General features: G+C 42.7%; 1 protein-coding gene across 1 annotated transcript in view; it reads right to left on the bottom strand.

Annotated features, from left to right (window-relative positions):
* Positions 1-1,359: 1,359 nt before the first annotated feature.
* CORIN (corin, serine peptidase) overlaps positions 1,360-16,414 on the bottom strand; it is a 114,733-nt gene continuing 99,678 nt past the window's right edge. Inside the window, exons 17-22 of the mRNA XM_039362892.1 lie at positions 12,693-12,815; positions 9,893-9,942; positions 8,150-8,324; positions 7,422-7,693; positions 5,488-5,621; positions 1,360-2,513 (exon numbers count right to left, since the gene is read on the bottom strand). Of these exons, the coding sequence (XP_039218826.1) occupies positions 2,331-2,513; positions 5,488-5,621; positions 7,422-7,693; positions 8,150-8,324; positions 9,893-9,942; positions 12,693-12,815 (937 nt within the window). The 3' untranslated portion in view covers positions 1,360-2,330. The remainder of the gene's footprint in view (positions 2,514-5,487; positions 5,622-7,421; positions 7,694-8,149; positions 8,325-9,892; positions 9,943-12,692; positions 12,816-16,414) is intronic.

Raw genomic sequence — 16,414 nt, 5'->3', positions numbered from 1 at the left:
TTCACTTAATAATACTATTTTACATCGCTTTCTGGGCAACCAGTCAACTCTTTGCACCATTACTTTAATTTTATTACGTTTTGCAAGCTCACTAAATGAAAGAACACAAAAAAACCCAACCAACTTGATAGCAATCACATAACACACTGACCAATGTCCTCCTCTCAGCTTCAATACATGACGTCAATCGCTGAATCCTACTGTGATCTGATTGGCTCATTGTCAAAACAAGATGACACCTGATTGGCTCTCTAAACACTCATGCTCATTAGCTACAATTGGATGAAGGAAAGCTACCTGATACCAACCTAAGCAAGTTGTGCTTCCTTTTTCTGGTTATTTGGCTATAGCTTTTCATAGAATACAGTACAAATAATTGAACAAAATATGTTGCATTACATTCTCGATTAAATTATTTTTCCATTGATATATAATTTTATGGTACTACTCCCCCCCAAAAAAGTGGTATTGTTAGCCATCAAACTTCAAAAATACACTTTTCCCAAAAGGTTTGGCCACTACTGTAACCAATTCTGCAGCAGTAGAGAACCACACACATACCCCAGGCTTTGTTGTAGCTACCGAACCCATTTTTGACACTAAAAAAATATCCCGATTCCCTTACAACAGGAGCAGAGCCTCAGAATGGCAATACTGATTCTCAAGTTCCTAGACATTTCTTTCCAGTTATTCCAGCCATAGTTCACAGTTCAAAAGATTCCCAAAGTAGGCTATTAGCTGGCCATATATCGTATATATATTTGGAGAAAGCAATTGCAATGTTAATGGGAAAGATTTGCTACACCTTGACAAATAGGGAGAAATAGCCACAGGTAACCTTTTGTTATCATAGAAGATGCCTCCGAGATATCATGTAGAGGTAGTCCTCAAATTACAAGCACAACTGAGCCCCACATTTCTCTTACTAAGTCAAGACAGTTGTTAAGGTGAGCTTTGCCCCATTTTACGACCTTTCTTGCCACAATTGTTAACTGAATCACTGCAGCTGTTAAGTTAGTAACACAGTTGTTAAGGAAATCTGGCTTCCCCGTTTGACTTCGCTTGTCAGAAAATTGCCAAAACGACTCTGGGACACTACAACCGTCATAAAGATGAGTCGGTTGCTGAGCACCTGAATTCCGATCACCTGGCCGTGAGGATGCGGCAATGGTCGTGTGAAAAACGGTCATAATTTAACATTTTTCAGTGCCACTGTTAACTTCGAACAGTCACTAAATCAGTGATTCTCAACCTTTCTAATGCCGTGACCCCATAATACAGTTCCCCATGTTGTGGTGACCCCCAAGTGGGTGTGGCCACCAATAAGAGGGAGTAGGACAGCTAGGGAAAAGGGGAAAAAATGGCGGACAGCATAGTTTGGCGATCCCCGTGAAATGGTCATTCGACCCCAAATGAGGTCCCGACCCACAGGTTGAGAACCACTGCACTAAATGAACTGTTGTAAGTTGAGGACTACTTGTATGGCATCCTTAATTACTCTCTGGGTCGTGAATTGCCACGCATGTGCATTTGCAGCTTTTTCCTATTATCTTTCAAGTACTGTCCTGTATTTGAACTGTCTATCGGAGATTTCAGTGGTCACAGATCAGTTTTAATTTATCAATATTATCATTATTATTACATTTAGCTGTTAAATGACATAAAGACTATTTGATCCAACCATTCTGGCTAGTCTCAATTTAATATCTGTATTACTTATTTATTTTTAAGCAATATGTTCTATATTACTATGGCAATATGCTTGTTCTGCACTGATTCTACAAGGTGGGAAGGAATCTAAGCATGGGAGAAAGGGTGAGAAACAACTGATTTAAATAATACAGCTGTATCTGAACAGATATCCAACTTAGTTGCACTGAAACATCCCCTTCTGTTCAGATGGGGAACACAGTGGGGTTCAGCTTATAAAAATCAGATGGACTTGAGACAGAGGATCATAGGTTTTTTTTAAAAAAAAAAACCCGTTTGGTTATTAGCCATGTTTTTCTTCTCTTTTCTTTATGTTTTAGAAAAACAATACTTCTGCAGAAGGCTTATCGTGAAACATTAGAAATTGTGAGTGAAAAGTGAAAGGCGGGTGCAGAACTGCTAAAGAAACAAGGCAGAAATAACTGCAAAATATGTGAGCGTTACTCAGAAGCACCTCTGGCAACGAAGGATTTTACACATTCTCTGACCCTGCCCTATTGCTTTCGCATCTGCAACCTATAAAATTGACAATTCATCAAATGTCTTCAGCTTCGCCAACGCTTTCATTGTTCCGGTGTCCTCGGACATTGCTTTTGGTCAGCGTGTGCAGCACCAACGCATCAGCGAATCAAAAACGTGTGCAGGTAGATTTCTCTTTCAATCCATTCAATAAAGTGAGACACGTTACTATAAACTCCGGGACCCATAACTTTGGAAAAACAGACTGAGCCCCAAGAAGTCAAACCAAATAACGTCCAGCGTCCAGCTGACTGCTCACACACAAGAGGTCCTCCGCTGTCGCCCTGTAGGAATATGGATATTATTTTAGTTTAAAATAACTTAGGTTAGACTCTGATCATTGTTAACAGTGATGGCTTCTGAATGGTTCTTATTAACTAACAGAAAAAAAGGCATAATTCTGGGCTGTCACAGTAGCAAAATGATGACTGCTTTGGAACAATTAGTTGGACTTCTATAAAGGACTCCCTTATGTACATCAATGCTGCAAACACATCTGGAATATTATGAGCAGTTCTTGTGGCTGCTCCTCAAAACGGATATAGTGGAGCGAGAGAATGTTTACTGGGGGGACATTAAGATGATTCAGAGGCTGGAGCAGTTTGGAGAAGGAGAAAAAGTGACAATGCTCGGGGCTTTTTATTTCAGAAAGACGAAAAAAGAGAGGTCATGAAGGATTGAGGTGTACAAAATTATGCACGGTATGGTTAAAGTGGACAAGGAGAAGCTATTTCCCCACTTCCAAAACTCTCAGAATCAGGAATAATCCAATAAAATTGAATCCTGGAAGAATTAAAAGACATTTAAAAAAAGAGTTTGGGTGGGGGGTTTTGCTCATAATTAAAATTTGAGATCCACTGCCATGGTGTGACACTGACTAACAGCATGGTTGGATTAAAAAAAATGGACTGGATCAATTTCTTGACATCATGGGAGTCCATGGCTATTAGCCTTGCTGGCAGGATGTGATTGCCACCAAAACCCACCAGCTGGGAAACTAATAGGATACTTTGTGCAGTTGTTCGGCCACCATGAAAACAGACTGCTATTTCCCACCCATAAGGCTAGCCAAAATGGGTTCAAACATCTCACCCCTATGCTGGAAATGTAAAACAGCAATAGGTTCATACTACCATATGTGGTGGGAATGCCCAAAGACCTGTGAGTATTGGAACAAGACACGAAACTGGTTGAGGGATATATTAACACTGGACTTAGAGTTAAAACCTGAACTCTACTTGTTGGGAATAACGACAGAAAAATACAACAAGGGAACAATATACCTGCTGCTACACATCCTGACTGCAGCTAGGCTTGCTTTTGCGCAAAAATAGAAGAGCAAGGACATTCCCACAGAGGAAGAGTTAATACATAAAATATTAGCATGTGCGGAAATGGACAGGCTCACAATGATATTAAAAGACTAATATGGATCAGTTTATTATGAAATCTGGGATAAATTTTACCACTGGAGGAATTTGAAGAGGACGGTCGGGATTAAAGATGAATGTTAAGATAGAAATATATGTTATTTTAGAACAAGTATTGTACATAAAACCTAGATGTATATGTAGAGATGAAGAATTAATTGTAAAAAGTGGAACAATCTGATAAGAATGTATATACTGGAATGTCACGTTAAATCCAATGTTTGTTTGTTTTTAATTGTATTATAAATAAAATTTGTATTAAAAAAAAAAGAAAATAAAAGAAAACAGACTGCTAGACTAGCTGAGTTAGGAGCCTGACCTAGCAGAGCACGGCTTATGTTCTTATGAACAAATGCTGACTAATTGCAGCTTTCACTTTCAAAATAACAGTTGGAAGGAACCTTGTAGGTCATCTAATCCAACTCAAGCAGGAGACCCTATACCATTTCTGACAAGTGGCTGTCTCTTCTTGAAAGTCTCCAGTGATGGGGCAAACACAACTTCTGAAGGCAAGCTGTTCCATTGGTTGATTGTTCTCACTGTCAGGAAATTTCTCCTTATTTCTAGGTTGAATCTCTTCTTGATCAGTTTCCATCTATTGTTCCTTGTCTGGACTTTGGGTGCTTTGAAAAACAGGTGACAGCCCCTCAAGTATTGGAACACTGCTATCATGTCACCCCTTGATCCTTCTCTTCACTAGACTAGCCATGCCCAGTTCTTGCAATTGTCCTTCATATGTTTTAGCTTCCAGGCCCCTAATCATCTTTGTTGTTCTTCTCTGCACTCTTTCTAAAGTCTCAACATCTTTTTTATAGCGTGACCAAAACTGAATGCAGTATTCTAGGTGTAGCCTTACTAAGGCTTTATAGAGTGGTACTAGTACCTCACATGATCTTGATCCAATTCCTCTGTTAATGCAACTTAGGATTCCATTGGCTGCTGCTGCATACTGCTGACTCATATTTAATTGATCGTCCACTAGGACGCCAAGATCCTTCTCACAGTTACTGCTATTAAGCCTGGTTTCCACCTAATCTGTATGTGCACTTTTGTTTTTTCTCACTTAACCTATCATCTAGGCTGTTGGCAATTCTTGCCAGCTTAATATCATCTGCACATTTGACAATCCCTCATTTAAGTCATTTATGAAGACTTAGATCAGATAGAAGAATAACTCAAACTGCATTACAGTCAATAACCTGCAAGAAAAATGATCTCACAAAGAGAGCATTACTGTAATCCAATGCTTCTGAACTGGTTTGGGGAATTCTGAAGATTGAAGTCCACCCATCTTAAAGTTGCCACGGTTGAGAATCACTGATGTAATCTAGTATTACTACAACAGTAGGCTGTTCTGGTCTGGAAAAGGCGTAACGGATGTACCAGTCAAAGCCCAAGTCATTACAGATACTCCCACCTGCCCAGCTCACTATGGAAGTGATCAACCTGACGTTTTTCTACTGTACTAGTTAACAGAATCCTTCTAGGACTGTGACTGCAAGCTGATCTCAAAAAGATTTCAAAAGCATTACTACTGTATTTTATTTGAACAATTTATTCTCTGTATGCATTTATTCCCTGAAATTTGTGATATACTTTCTTCAAACACAATATACTCAGAAAGGAAAGGAAAAACTATGGGAAATTTTCTTGACAACATCCAAAAAATCATAAAACAAACAAAAAAAAGAAAAAGAAGGGAGGGAGGGAGGGAGGGAGGAAGGAAGGAAGAAAGGAACTTGATTAGCAAAAAATCTGAAAATCTGGCTTTTAAACATTTGTCTACAAAAAGTGTGGACTTTCGGTTTCGCTTTGTGAACAGCCTTACCATGCAAGAATCCACAGTTCCAGACTCGTAGCCTGCACATAACATCCTGACTGTGATGGTCTTCATGTCAAAGTAAGACTGACATTGGTCCAAAGAAATAATGCGCACTTCCCCTTCCTGCAGTTTGAAGGGCACTAAGCAGAAGGAAAAAACACAACTGGGTCAGAATCTACAGCTCCATAAGATAGGTAGGTAGATAGATAGATACAGACAGATGATAGACAGATGATAAGATAGACAGACAGATAGCTAGATTGTAGAGACAGACAGACAGAGACAGAAAGATAGATGATAGATATAGATTGATAGACAGTCAGATGATAGATAGATAGATATAGATTGATAGACAGATTATAGATAGACAACAGATAGATGATAGACAGACAGACAGACAGACAGACAGATAGATAGATAGACAGGCAGGCAGGCAGACAGACAGACAGACCTTTATTGTCATTTTTTACTGTGAGCACATTGGCACACATTAAAAATGAATTTTTTGCTTGCTCTCAAAAGTGTACACATACATAACACACATTTAAACATGCTATATACAACACATATATATACCTACACCCTTACATATAAATATGAATCACTGTCCATCTTGAATATTTAGCAGAAAGAGGAAGCCTGAGAGTTCACAAGGTTAATACTGTATGGAACAAAGCTGCTACTGAATCTGGATGTTCTGCTTCAGATACCACGGACCCCCCTCCTCCCAGAAGGTAACAAGGAAAACAGGTTGTGAAGAGGGTGTGTGGTGTCCCAGACAATCTTGCGGGCCCTGCTCAAACAACACTTCTGTGCTATGTCCTGGATGGAAGGGAGGGAATTGCCAATGATCTTTCAGCCATCCTCACCATTCTCTGCACCGCCTTCCTGTCTGAAGCAGTGATGCTTCCAAATCAGACTGTGATGCTGTATGACAGGATGCTCTCGATCGTCCCCCTGTAGAAAGTGGTCAGGACAGGGGAAGGAAGATGTGCTTTTCTCACGCGATGCAGAAAATGCAGGTGCTGCTGTGCCCACTTCACCAGTGTCTCGCTGTTGAGCGACCAAACCTTAACTCTACACCCAGAAATTTGATAGTGGAAACCATCTCCACAGGTGAATTATTAATATACAGAGGAGTGTGGCTGTGCCTGCCTTTTCTGAAATTGACAATGTTCTCGTTAGTAATGTTTACAAGTAAGCTGTTTTAAATGAGGCCACCTGCCCGGTCAAAGCTTCATCCTTTGTGCACTGACATCACACATGTCTTAAGGGGATGGTGGTGCATCACAAAGTTCCACCCACAATCTCAGCCTTCTGTTCCATCCCTCTCCCTGGTGGACATTTGCATATATTCATATTGCGATTCTTTTATATGTCCTAGTTTTTGAACAGCAAAAACTAACATACGTTCTGATATTTTGTTTAATGCAACGGAAGGGTTTTCATTTCTTGCTTCAAATGCAACAGTGCTTGTAGACCCACTACCTTCTTATTGTTCACTGGAAATGGGGGACTAGCAATTATAGCGACTAAACCACGGGTAGGCAACCTTGGCTCTTTTATAACTCATGAACGTCAACTCCCAGAATTCCTGAGCCAGCATGGCTCAGCTTGGAAACCTCTCCCTGTCCCCTCAGCATGGCTAGCTCAGGAATTCTGGGAGTTGAAGTCCACGAGTCATAAAAGAGCCAAGGTGGCCTACCTCTGGCCTAGGCCTAGACGGCTTTATGACTCGTGGACTTCAACTCCCAGAATTCCTGAGCCAGCATGGCTGAGCATGGAAACCTCTCCCTGTCCCCTCAGCATGGCTGGCTCAGGAATTCTGGGAGTTGAAGTCCACAAGTCATAAAAGAGCCAAGGTGGCCTACCCCTGACCTAAACCAACTATGGTAAAAGAGAAACAGATTTGCAAGAGAACATAGATATGTGACACTTACTTTTGTTGCCCATGTGTCCCCAGCCAGTAATGTAGCAATAGGTATTTGGCTTAACCAGCTGCTCCCTGGTGGGAAGGCAAATTGGTCGGACGTAGCTGGTCTCATTGATGTCTTCACTGAGCTCCACAATGCTGATGTCGTAGTCCACCACCGCACGGTTGTAACGAGGGTGCAGAATAATTGTTTTCACCAGGCGGATTTGCATGAAGGCTGAAGGATGGTCCAAATTGTTGATGCCAAAAACTACTTTCCATACCTTCGGATTTTCTCTCCTTGGGGAAAACGGAAGGCGTTAAGATACCAGTGAAGATTCTAAATCTCTCTACGATAAGTCATTTATGTATTTACTCTCCTGCTGGATGCACACCAATTACAGGCAGTCCTCGACTTACGACAATTGAGCCCCAAATTTCTGTTGTTAAGTGAGTTTTCCCCCTTTTTATGACCTTTCTCGTTGTTACTGCAGTTGATAAGTTAGTAACCTGATAGTTAAGTGAATCTGGCTTCCCCGTTGACTTTGCTTGTCAGTTGGTAAGTTATTAACCCTAACTCTAATTCTAAGAGTAAAACATAAGAAGGAAAATGGCTGCATCTCCATATGCTGTCAAAGCAAGAACATCCGATGTTAGCAGCGTTGACACAAAGCTTTAATCATGCCAACCAGCTTAGAATCCTCTCTCTAATTACAAGGCCCATCCTATTTCTGAAGCATTCTCAGCACTACTCACCCTTCAAAGCAGTGTGCCACCGTTAAGACCCATTTCTTTGCTATGAGAACACAGCCACAGATATGCCCACTGGGCTCGCTCTGGAGCGAGCACTGCCATGGCCAACGTCCTGAGCGACTGGTCCTGCCACCGAGGATCCTCTTGCTCATCCGAGCTGCAGGGCGACGGCCACAATCTTTTAGGAAAAAGATCAGCTGGTAAGTAGGGGGAAAAGTGACTGCATTTTCTAGAAAGCTTTAGCACCTATTCCAGAACAATCTCATAAGAAGTAGTACACCTGGAGACACAGTAAATGTACAAAATCTGCAATATCATTAAACTTAAATGACACTAACAATGTTAGTGAGTCCCCTGGTTACTCAGTCCTAGAGGAGATCAACCCTGACTGCTCTTTAGAAGGCCAGATCCTGAAGTTGAAACGTATTTTGGCCACCTAATGAGAAGGAAGGACTCACTGGACAAGAGCCTAATGCTGGGAAAGATTGAAGGCAACAGAAGAAGGGGACGATAGAGAATGGGGTGGCTGGATGGAGTCACTGAAGCAGTAGGCGTGAGCTTCAATGGACTCCAGAAGATGGTAGAGGACAGGAAGGCCTGGAGGAACGTTGTCCATGGGGTCGCGATGGGTCGGACACGACTTCGCAACTAACAACAACAATGTAAGAAAAATCCTGATTAAATAAAAGACCAAACACAAATTTTAGATTAGGTCAAATTGTGGGCAACTTTGCTGCACTGAGCAGGAGGCTGGAGTAGTAAGCTTCTAAGGTCCCTTCCAATTTTATAGCTTCTGTTAGCCTAACTAAACTTGCAGATAAGGTGCTTTGGAGCCTCAATGAATATTGGGCAAGAGGAAGTAACCCAACCTCATTTATTTGCCTAAGCAAGTTCTTTGCTTCCTTAAAAAAGAAGAACAAGGCACAGCCAACAGTGTTTTGGGGTTTGCAAAACTACAAAGAGTGATAAAAATGCCAAGCAAAGAAAAAAAAATCCAATCCAAAATATGAAAAATGATGGAAGGAAGTGAATGGAATGGAGAATGGCTGTAAAAAAAACAAAACTCCACACTAAACGTTTCTGTAAGTTCAGTCTAACACAGTGGTTCTCAACCTTTTTAATGCCGCAACCCCCAACCGGTCGTAAGTCGAGGACTACTCAACCGGTCATAAGTCGAGGACTACTCAACTGGTGCAGCACCGTTTGCAGAATGGGACTTTTGGCGGGCTCAGCAGGGCAGAGACAGCCTGGACAATTCCTATTGGCTTTTGAAAGCCAATAGAATTAGACTCTATTCAAGAGAGTCTATTCTATTGGCTTTCAAAAGCCAATAGAATAAAAGGGAGTAGCACAGCTAAGGAAAAGGGGGGGAAAATGGTGGACTGCGTTGTTTGGCGACCCCCGTGAAATGGTCGTTCGACCCCAAATGGGGTCCCGATCCACAGGTTGAGAACCACTGGTCTAACAGAATTATAGAGTTGAGAGGGACCTTGGAGGTCTTCTAGTCCAACCCCCTGCTGAAGCAGGAGACCTTACTTACACCATTCTGGTTCTTGCTTTAATATTCTGTTTCTGGGCTTCTGGAAGGCATAACTTTTCCATTCAGGAAGTAAAATGCTGCCCCTTGATAAAGATTCCACTTTTATTCTCCCCGACGAATTGTTTTTTTTTAAACTCTCAAGAATGAGTGGATAATTTGGAAGTATCTAATTTACTTCTTCATGCTTCTATGAGTTATGATCTTACCTTCTTTGGCACAGAGGAGAGAAACCACATTCTTGCTTTTACATGGTAACCTAGATGTAGAAACAACAGCTGAACGAAAGCTCAAGTTTTATCAGCATAATGTAGAAGTGCAGGAATCATATCTACTGGAAAAACTTTTATTATCTTTTATCCGTATCATTAAAATATGTGCTTGGAACCTGGAGGACACTTGATTTCTAAAGGCAGTTACCGTATTTTCCGGCGTATAAGACTACTTTGTAAAGCGTTGAAATCGGTGGTAAGTCGGGAGTCGTCTTATATGCTGAGTCATCTTATACGCCGGAAATTACGGTAGCTTCCGGCGTATAAGATGACTTTCTAGGCATGGAAATCAGCACAGAAGTCAGGGGTTGTCTTATACGCCGGGTCGCCTTATACGCCGGAAAATACGGTACTTTGATGCTTCATTTATTCCTCTCAACAGTCTTCAGGACTGGCAACTAGATCAACTATCAGCTGAAAAGCAAAGCCGAATAGTTTTTTTTTAATTGTAAGTGGGACTCAGTCAAAGTACAAATGCCCTCAACTTCCTTTAGTGACCGTTCAAAGCTACAACAGCACTGAAAAATGTGACATGACTATTTTTCACAGTTACAACTTTTGCAGCATCCCCATGATCACGTGATTAAAATTCAGACGCTTGGCAACGGGTACCTATTTATAACGGCTGCTTTGTCCCGGGATCATGTGATCCCCCTTTGACAATGGGGAAGCCAGAATCACTTAACGACCAGGCTACTAACTTAACAACTGAAGCGATTCACTTAACAACAGTGGCAAGGAAGGTCGTAAAATGGGGTTAAGTAAAACTCACTTAACAAATGTCTCACTTAACAACAGAAATTGTGGGCTCAACTGTGGCCGTAAATCTATTTCCTTTTTATGCACGGACTGCCTACAAATGGAGAGGGCTTCTGTGCAATTGGAAATTCACACTGAATACCTCCAGATCACAACGGGGAGTATCACACCCAAAAGGGTGTGAAACAATTTGAGTAAACAAGCCTATTTATATCGTCTACGGTAGTGCAGTGTTCAGAATGAAGTATTGCAGGCTAACTCTGCCCCACAGCCTGGAGTTCAATCCTGACTGGGCTCAAGGGTGACTCAGCTTTCCATTCTTCTGAGGTCAGTAAAATGAGGGCCCAAATTGTTGGGGGGGCAAGAGGCTGACTCTGTAAACCGCTTAGAGAGGCCTGTAAAGCACTGTGAAGCGGTATATAAGTCTAAGTGCTATTGCTATTATACACAACATCCCAGTTCTTGTTGTTAGGAAATCTGAGTTCTATCATATGTGCATAGGCTGAAGAAATTAACTTTGAGGGACAGAAGGAAGAACCACTTTGAAGACAATGGTCAGATAAAATAACTTTTAATCTGGAGGAGAAATATAATTTGAGAAAGCTTCAGATGTTGACCCTCCCTAGTTCTTATGAAGATAAAAGAGAGAGAGGGGAAAAATGTATTCAGACTTGCAGGATTCTGTTACTTCAACCTTACAATAAAAGTAGCTTCACCGTTCATAATGTTTTCTCTAGTCCAGGGGTAGGCAACCTTGGGTCTTTTATGACTCGTGGACTTCAAGTCCCAGAATTCCTGAGCCAGCCATGCTGAGGGGAAAGGGAGAGGTTTCCAAGCTGAGCCATGCTGGCTCAGGAATTCTGGGAGTTGAAGTCCACAAGTCATGAAGGCACCTAGGCCTAGGCCAGAGGTAGGCAACCTCAGCTCTTTTATGACTCGTGGACTTCAACTCCCAGAATTCCCGAGCCAGCCATGCTGAGGGGAAAGGGAGAGGTTTCCAAGCTGAGCCAGGCTGGCTCAGGAATTCTGGGAGTTGAAGTCCACGAGTCATAAAAGAGCCAAGGTTGCCTACCCCTAGTCTAGTCCAGGGCTTTTCAACCAGTGGTATGGGTACCACCTGTGGTACAGTGGCACCTGGCAGGTGGTACGCGACCATCCTAGAAAAGGGGTAGTGGGGGAGGGGAATGGGCTGAACCAGTGGTAGCACCGCACAAGCCTGAGCGAGAGATGGCTGGAACTGCAGGGCTGTCAAGGCTCAGCGAAAGTGCCAGGATCTACGCTTCTTCGGGACTGTCAGGGCTCAATGGAAGCGCCAGGATCAGTGCCAGGTTCCAGCTGGAGCTCGGCGCTGATCCTGGCGCTTCTGCTGAGCGCAGAAGAAGCGACGATCAGCTGGAATGTTGCAGCATCTCCAGGGTCTTGTGATTTACATTCAGATGCTTGGCAACTGATTCATATTTATGATAGTCACAGTGTCCCAGGGTCATGTGAAGTGACCAAAACCTGCTGCAACCACCCAGCAGACGGGGGGAATAAAAACGAAACACCCCCCCACCAAACCCCCGCTGCCAATCCTCAACAGAAATGCTCACAACAATGGAAACCTCAGACAGGAGGAAGAGCGCGGGTGGGCGGGCAGGTGTCTTGATCGGCTGTGGCTTGGAGGGCACTTTTTTCAGTGCCATTGTAACTTCGAACAGTCACCAAGCGAATTGTTGTAAGTCGAGGACTACCTGCACTTTTATTACTTTTTTCCTTTTTTTTGGGTCTTAAAGTTTTTGACACCTTGCTAGGCGACTGGTGGTACTCGGATGTTGCCATACCCTAAAAGTGGTACAATAGGTGAAAAGGTTGCCTATCCCTGCCCTAGTCTACTCTAGCTTGAAGGGCTGACTTGGTGCTACATTTAAGACCGATAGGTTCTCTCCAGATATTCTCTCCACCCATAGAGTATAACACTGTGGTAGCTATTTCTTACCCTGTTACTAAAAGAGCATGCAGTGTGAACCTAGTTTTCTTCTCCCAATCAGGATGTAGGTTCAACCACTTTTCCTGTAGAGGAAGCTCATACACTGGAATAAGTTCTGTCACAGCTGGTCCACTAGGGAAAAAAACAACACATACATTCAAGTTAGTTTAAGTGGGTTTATTTATAGTAGAAGCTAGGCATGTAAAATGGGATGGGGGCTCCACTGAGCAGTCACAGACACCATCTTAACTTGTTTTTACTCTCCCTCGGGATGCCACATAACAAGGGCTACCACCACATGAAGGCCCATATGTCAGATAAAGTGCTTTTATACATTATATTCTCCATGGCCTAAACCAGAGGAAGACTGTTCCTGGGTCATCTGCCTGGGCCAGAGGTGGGGAACTATGGCCCCTTAATGACTTGTGGAATTCAACTTCCAGAATTCACGAAAAAGGGTGATCCCATGATCCCGGGACACAACAACTGTCATAAATATGAATCCGTTGCCAAGCATACAACTTTATATCATGTGACCATGGGGATGCTGCAAGAGTCCTAAGTGTGAAAAATGGTCATTAAGTCACTTTTTTCAGTGACGCTGTAATGTTGAATGCCACTAAATGAACTGTTGTAAGTCAAAGTTTATCTGTATACAGTGGGGAGATTAATCGACAAATGCAGAGATCACGTCTCATAATAATATTAAATCCTGGGATTTAGAATAGAATAGAACTGGAAGGGACCTGGAGGTGTTCTAGTCCAGTCCCCTGCTCAAGCAGGAGAACCTATATCACTTATCTGAAATGGTATAGATCAGTGGTTCTCAACCTTTTTAATGCCGCGACCCCCCAACCGGTTGTAAGTCGAGGACTACTCAACCAGTCGTAAGTCGAGGACTACTCAACTGGTGCAGCACCGTTTGCAGAATGGGACTTTTGGCGGGCTCAGCAGGGCAGAGACAGCCTGGACAATTCCTATTGGCTTTTGAAAGCCAATAGAATTAGACTCTATTCAAGAGAGTCTATTCTATTGGCTTTCAAAAGCCAATAGAATAAAAGGGAGTAGCACAGCTAAGGAAAAGGGGGAAAAAATGGCGGACTGCGTTGTTTGGCGACCCCCGTGAAATGGTCGTTCGACCCCAAATGGGGTCCCGACCCACAGGTTGAGAACCACTGGTACAGATACTGAGATACTTAGATACTGAGCTGAATAAACGTATTGGTAAAGCGGCCACCACATTTTCCAGACTTACAAAGAGAGTATGGCTTAATAAGAAATTAACATTCAAAGATCCAGGTCTATAGAGCCTGCGTCTTGAGCACACTCTTTTACTACAGTTGAGTCTTGGACTCTTCACGTATGGCAGAAGAGAAAGCTGAACACTTTTCATATGAGCAGTCTCCGACGTATTCTCGGCATCCCCTGGCATGACAAAGTCCCAAATAGCACAGTCCTGGAATGTGCTGGAATCTCTAGCATGTATACACTATTGAAACAGCGACGTCTACGCTGGCTTGGGCATGTCATGAGAATGGTTGATGATCGGATCCTGAAAGATCTCCTGTATGGAGAACTAGTGCAGAGAAAGCGCCCCAGAGGGAGACCTGAGCTACGATATAAGGATATCTGCAAGAGGCCTTGGAAATGGACATTAACAGCTGGGAATCCTTGACCTCTGATCGTTCAGCCCGGAGGCTAAAGACGCAGCATGGCCTTCTCCAATTTGAAGAGACACTTGTGCGGCAGGCTGAGGCGAAGAGGCAGTCCCGGAACCAGCAAAATCCGGGGGCTGGACAGGGGACAGTTTGTATCTGTCCTCAGTGTGGAAGGGACTGCCATTCTCGAATTGGCCTTTTTAGCTACACCAGATGTTGCCTTAGGACAGTGGTTCTCAACCTTTCTAATGCCGTGACCCCATAATACAGTTCCCCATGTTGTGGTGACCCCCAAGTGGGTGTGGCCACCAATAAGAGGGAGTAGGACAGCTAGGGAAAGGGGAAAAAATGGCGGACAGCATGGTTTGGCGACCCCTATGAAATGGTCGTTCGACCCCAAATGGGGTCCCGACCCACAGGTTGAGAACCACTGCCTTAGGACTTCTTTCCAGACCACGATACCATAGTCCCTCGAGACTGAAGGATGCCAATGATGAGAATGATAGGTTCTCCTGCTTAAGCAGGGGGCTGGACTAGAAGACCTCCAAGGTCCCTTCCAGCTCTATTTTATTCTAAATCACAGGATTTGACAGTATTGTGAGAAGTGATCTCAGCATTTGAAAAATGTTATATACAGAAGCCACAGTTGATGTTTCATGTGTTATTCAAACGAATTATGGGTGGTGGGGGGGGGGGGGAACAGGCATCTGCAGGGGAAGGTCAAAAAAAAAAATTAAGATGCAAGCTGTGACTATCCAAAGGAGACTGGCAATTTTAGATGTGATGCACATTCAAAAGAATTGGCCTTTGACTACACAGTGGCAACCATCTTGATGTTTTTTTACCTTCTACTGGGAACTTTTAAAAAAATTGTTCTTTCTTTTTCTGTCTATGTTTCTATGTGCATATATACATTAAGTTTACACTTTTAAATTTGTTTACTGGCTCAACTGAATTTTTCTCTAAGATTTAGAAATGGAAGTGCTTGTTTGAGCAAATGTTTCTTCACCATTTGAGACATGAAACAAAAAAGATGCATGCATTTCTGCTTGGGAGTCAGAAGTAACCATTCTCCCCAACTGTAATTATTTTATTATTTCTGTCGTATCACTGCATACTGGTTTAGCAAAGATATAAAAAAGCTCTGCTGTATTTGCTTTTGTCTGAAAATATATTGATATACAAAAATAATGTGTGTAGGAATGTAAAATAAATGTGTGGGAAAATTAAGTAAGTATAATTTTCCCTGTTAAAGAAAATCAAGATTCCTTGCTTTATTTAATACATTTTTATAAATAAGTACGGTATTCATTCTTTAGTCCTCTCAAGCAATTTGAAATTCAATATAGATTTTAATATCCAAAACTTTTAGCATGAAATGGCAGTAGAGATTTCTTTGAACGATTCCTAAGCATAACTGCAGCTTAAATCAATAGAAATTTGTATCCATAAAATCTATTAAATCCAGCAGTCCGCCTAGGGCAGCGGTTCTCAACCTATGGGTCGCAACCCCATTTGGGGTCGATCGACCATTTCACGAGGGTCGCCAAGCAAGGCTGTCCGCCATTTTTTCCCCCTTTTCCGGTGGGTGCCTTACCTCCCTTGGGCTGGGCCAGCTGGTGGCCCAGCCGGTGGTCGGCCTGCTCCGTCTCTGCCGCTTGCCAACTACGCCTTGGCCGGCGCAGGGGGCAGCACCACGCATTCGCGGTGCTCCCGGGCAGGGAAAGTCCTTGACTTATGACCGGTTGGGTAGTCCTCAACTTACGACTGGTTTAGTCCTCGACTTACAACCGGTTGGGGGTCGTGGCATTAAAAAGGTTGAGAACCACTGGCCTAGGGCTACAATTAACTCTGCATCAAAAGGTGTAGACTTTGTCATTATTTTTAACCATGGAAATCAAGAAACCTAATCTAATGCCACTTTCATACCAATAGTAATTTTTAACCCTAAAACTAGCTTTGGAGACAATCACGCCTAACACAACCTTAACATCACTTAAAACTTCCCAAAGGATTAAGCCATTGATCTGACCTAAGAACTCACTGAAAGATAACCCTAACTTCAAACTGATT

Source organism: Crotalus tigris, unplaced genomic scaffold (genome assembly GCF_016545835.1).
Source record: "Crotalus tigris isolate CLP2741 ecotype Arizona unplaced genomic scaffold, ASM1654583v1 scf7180000019483.1746242, whole genome shotgun sequence".
In the NCBI taxonomy this organism is placed as follows: Eukaryota; Metazoa; Chordata; class Lepidosauria; order Squamata; family Viperidae; genus Crotalus; species Crotalus tigris.
Note: the sequence above shows the minus strand (reverse complement) of the source record. Positions and strands in the feature narration are given on the sequence as shown.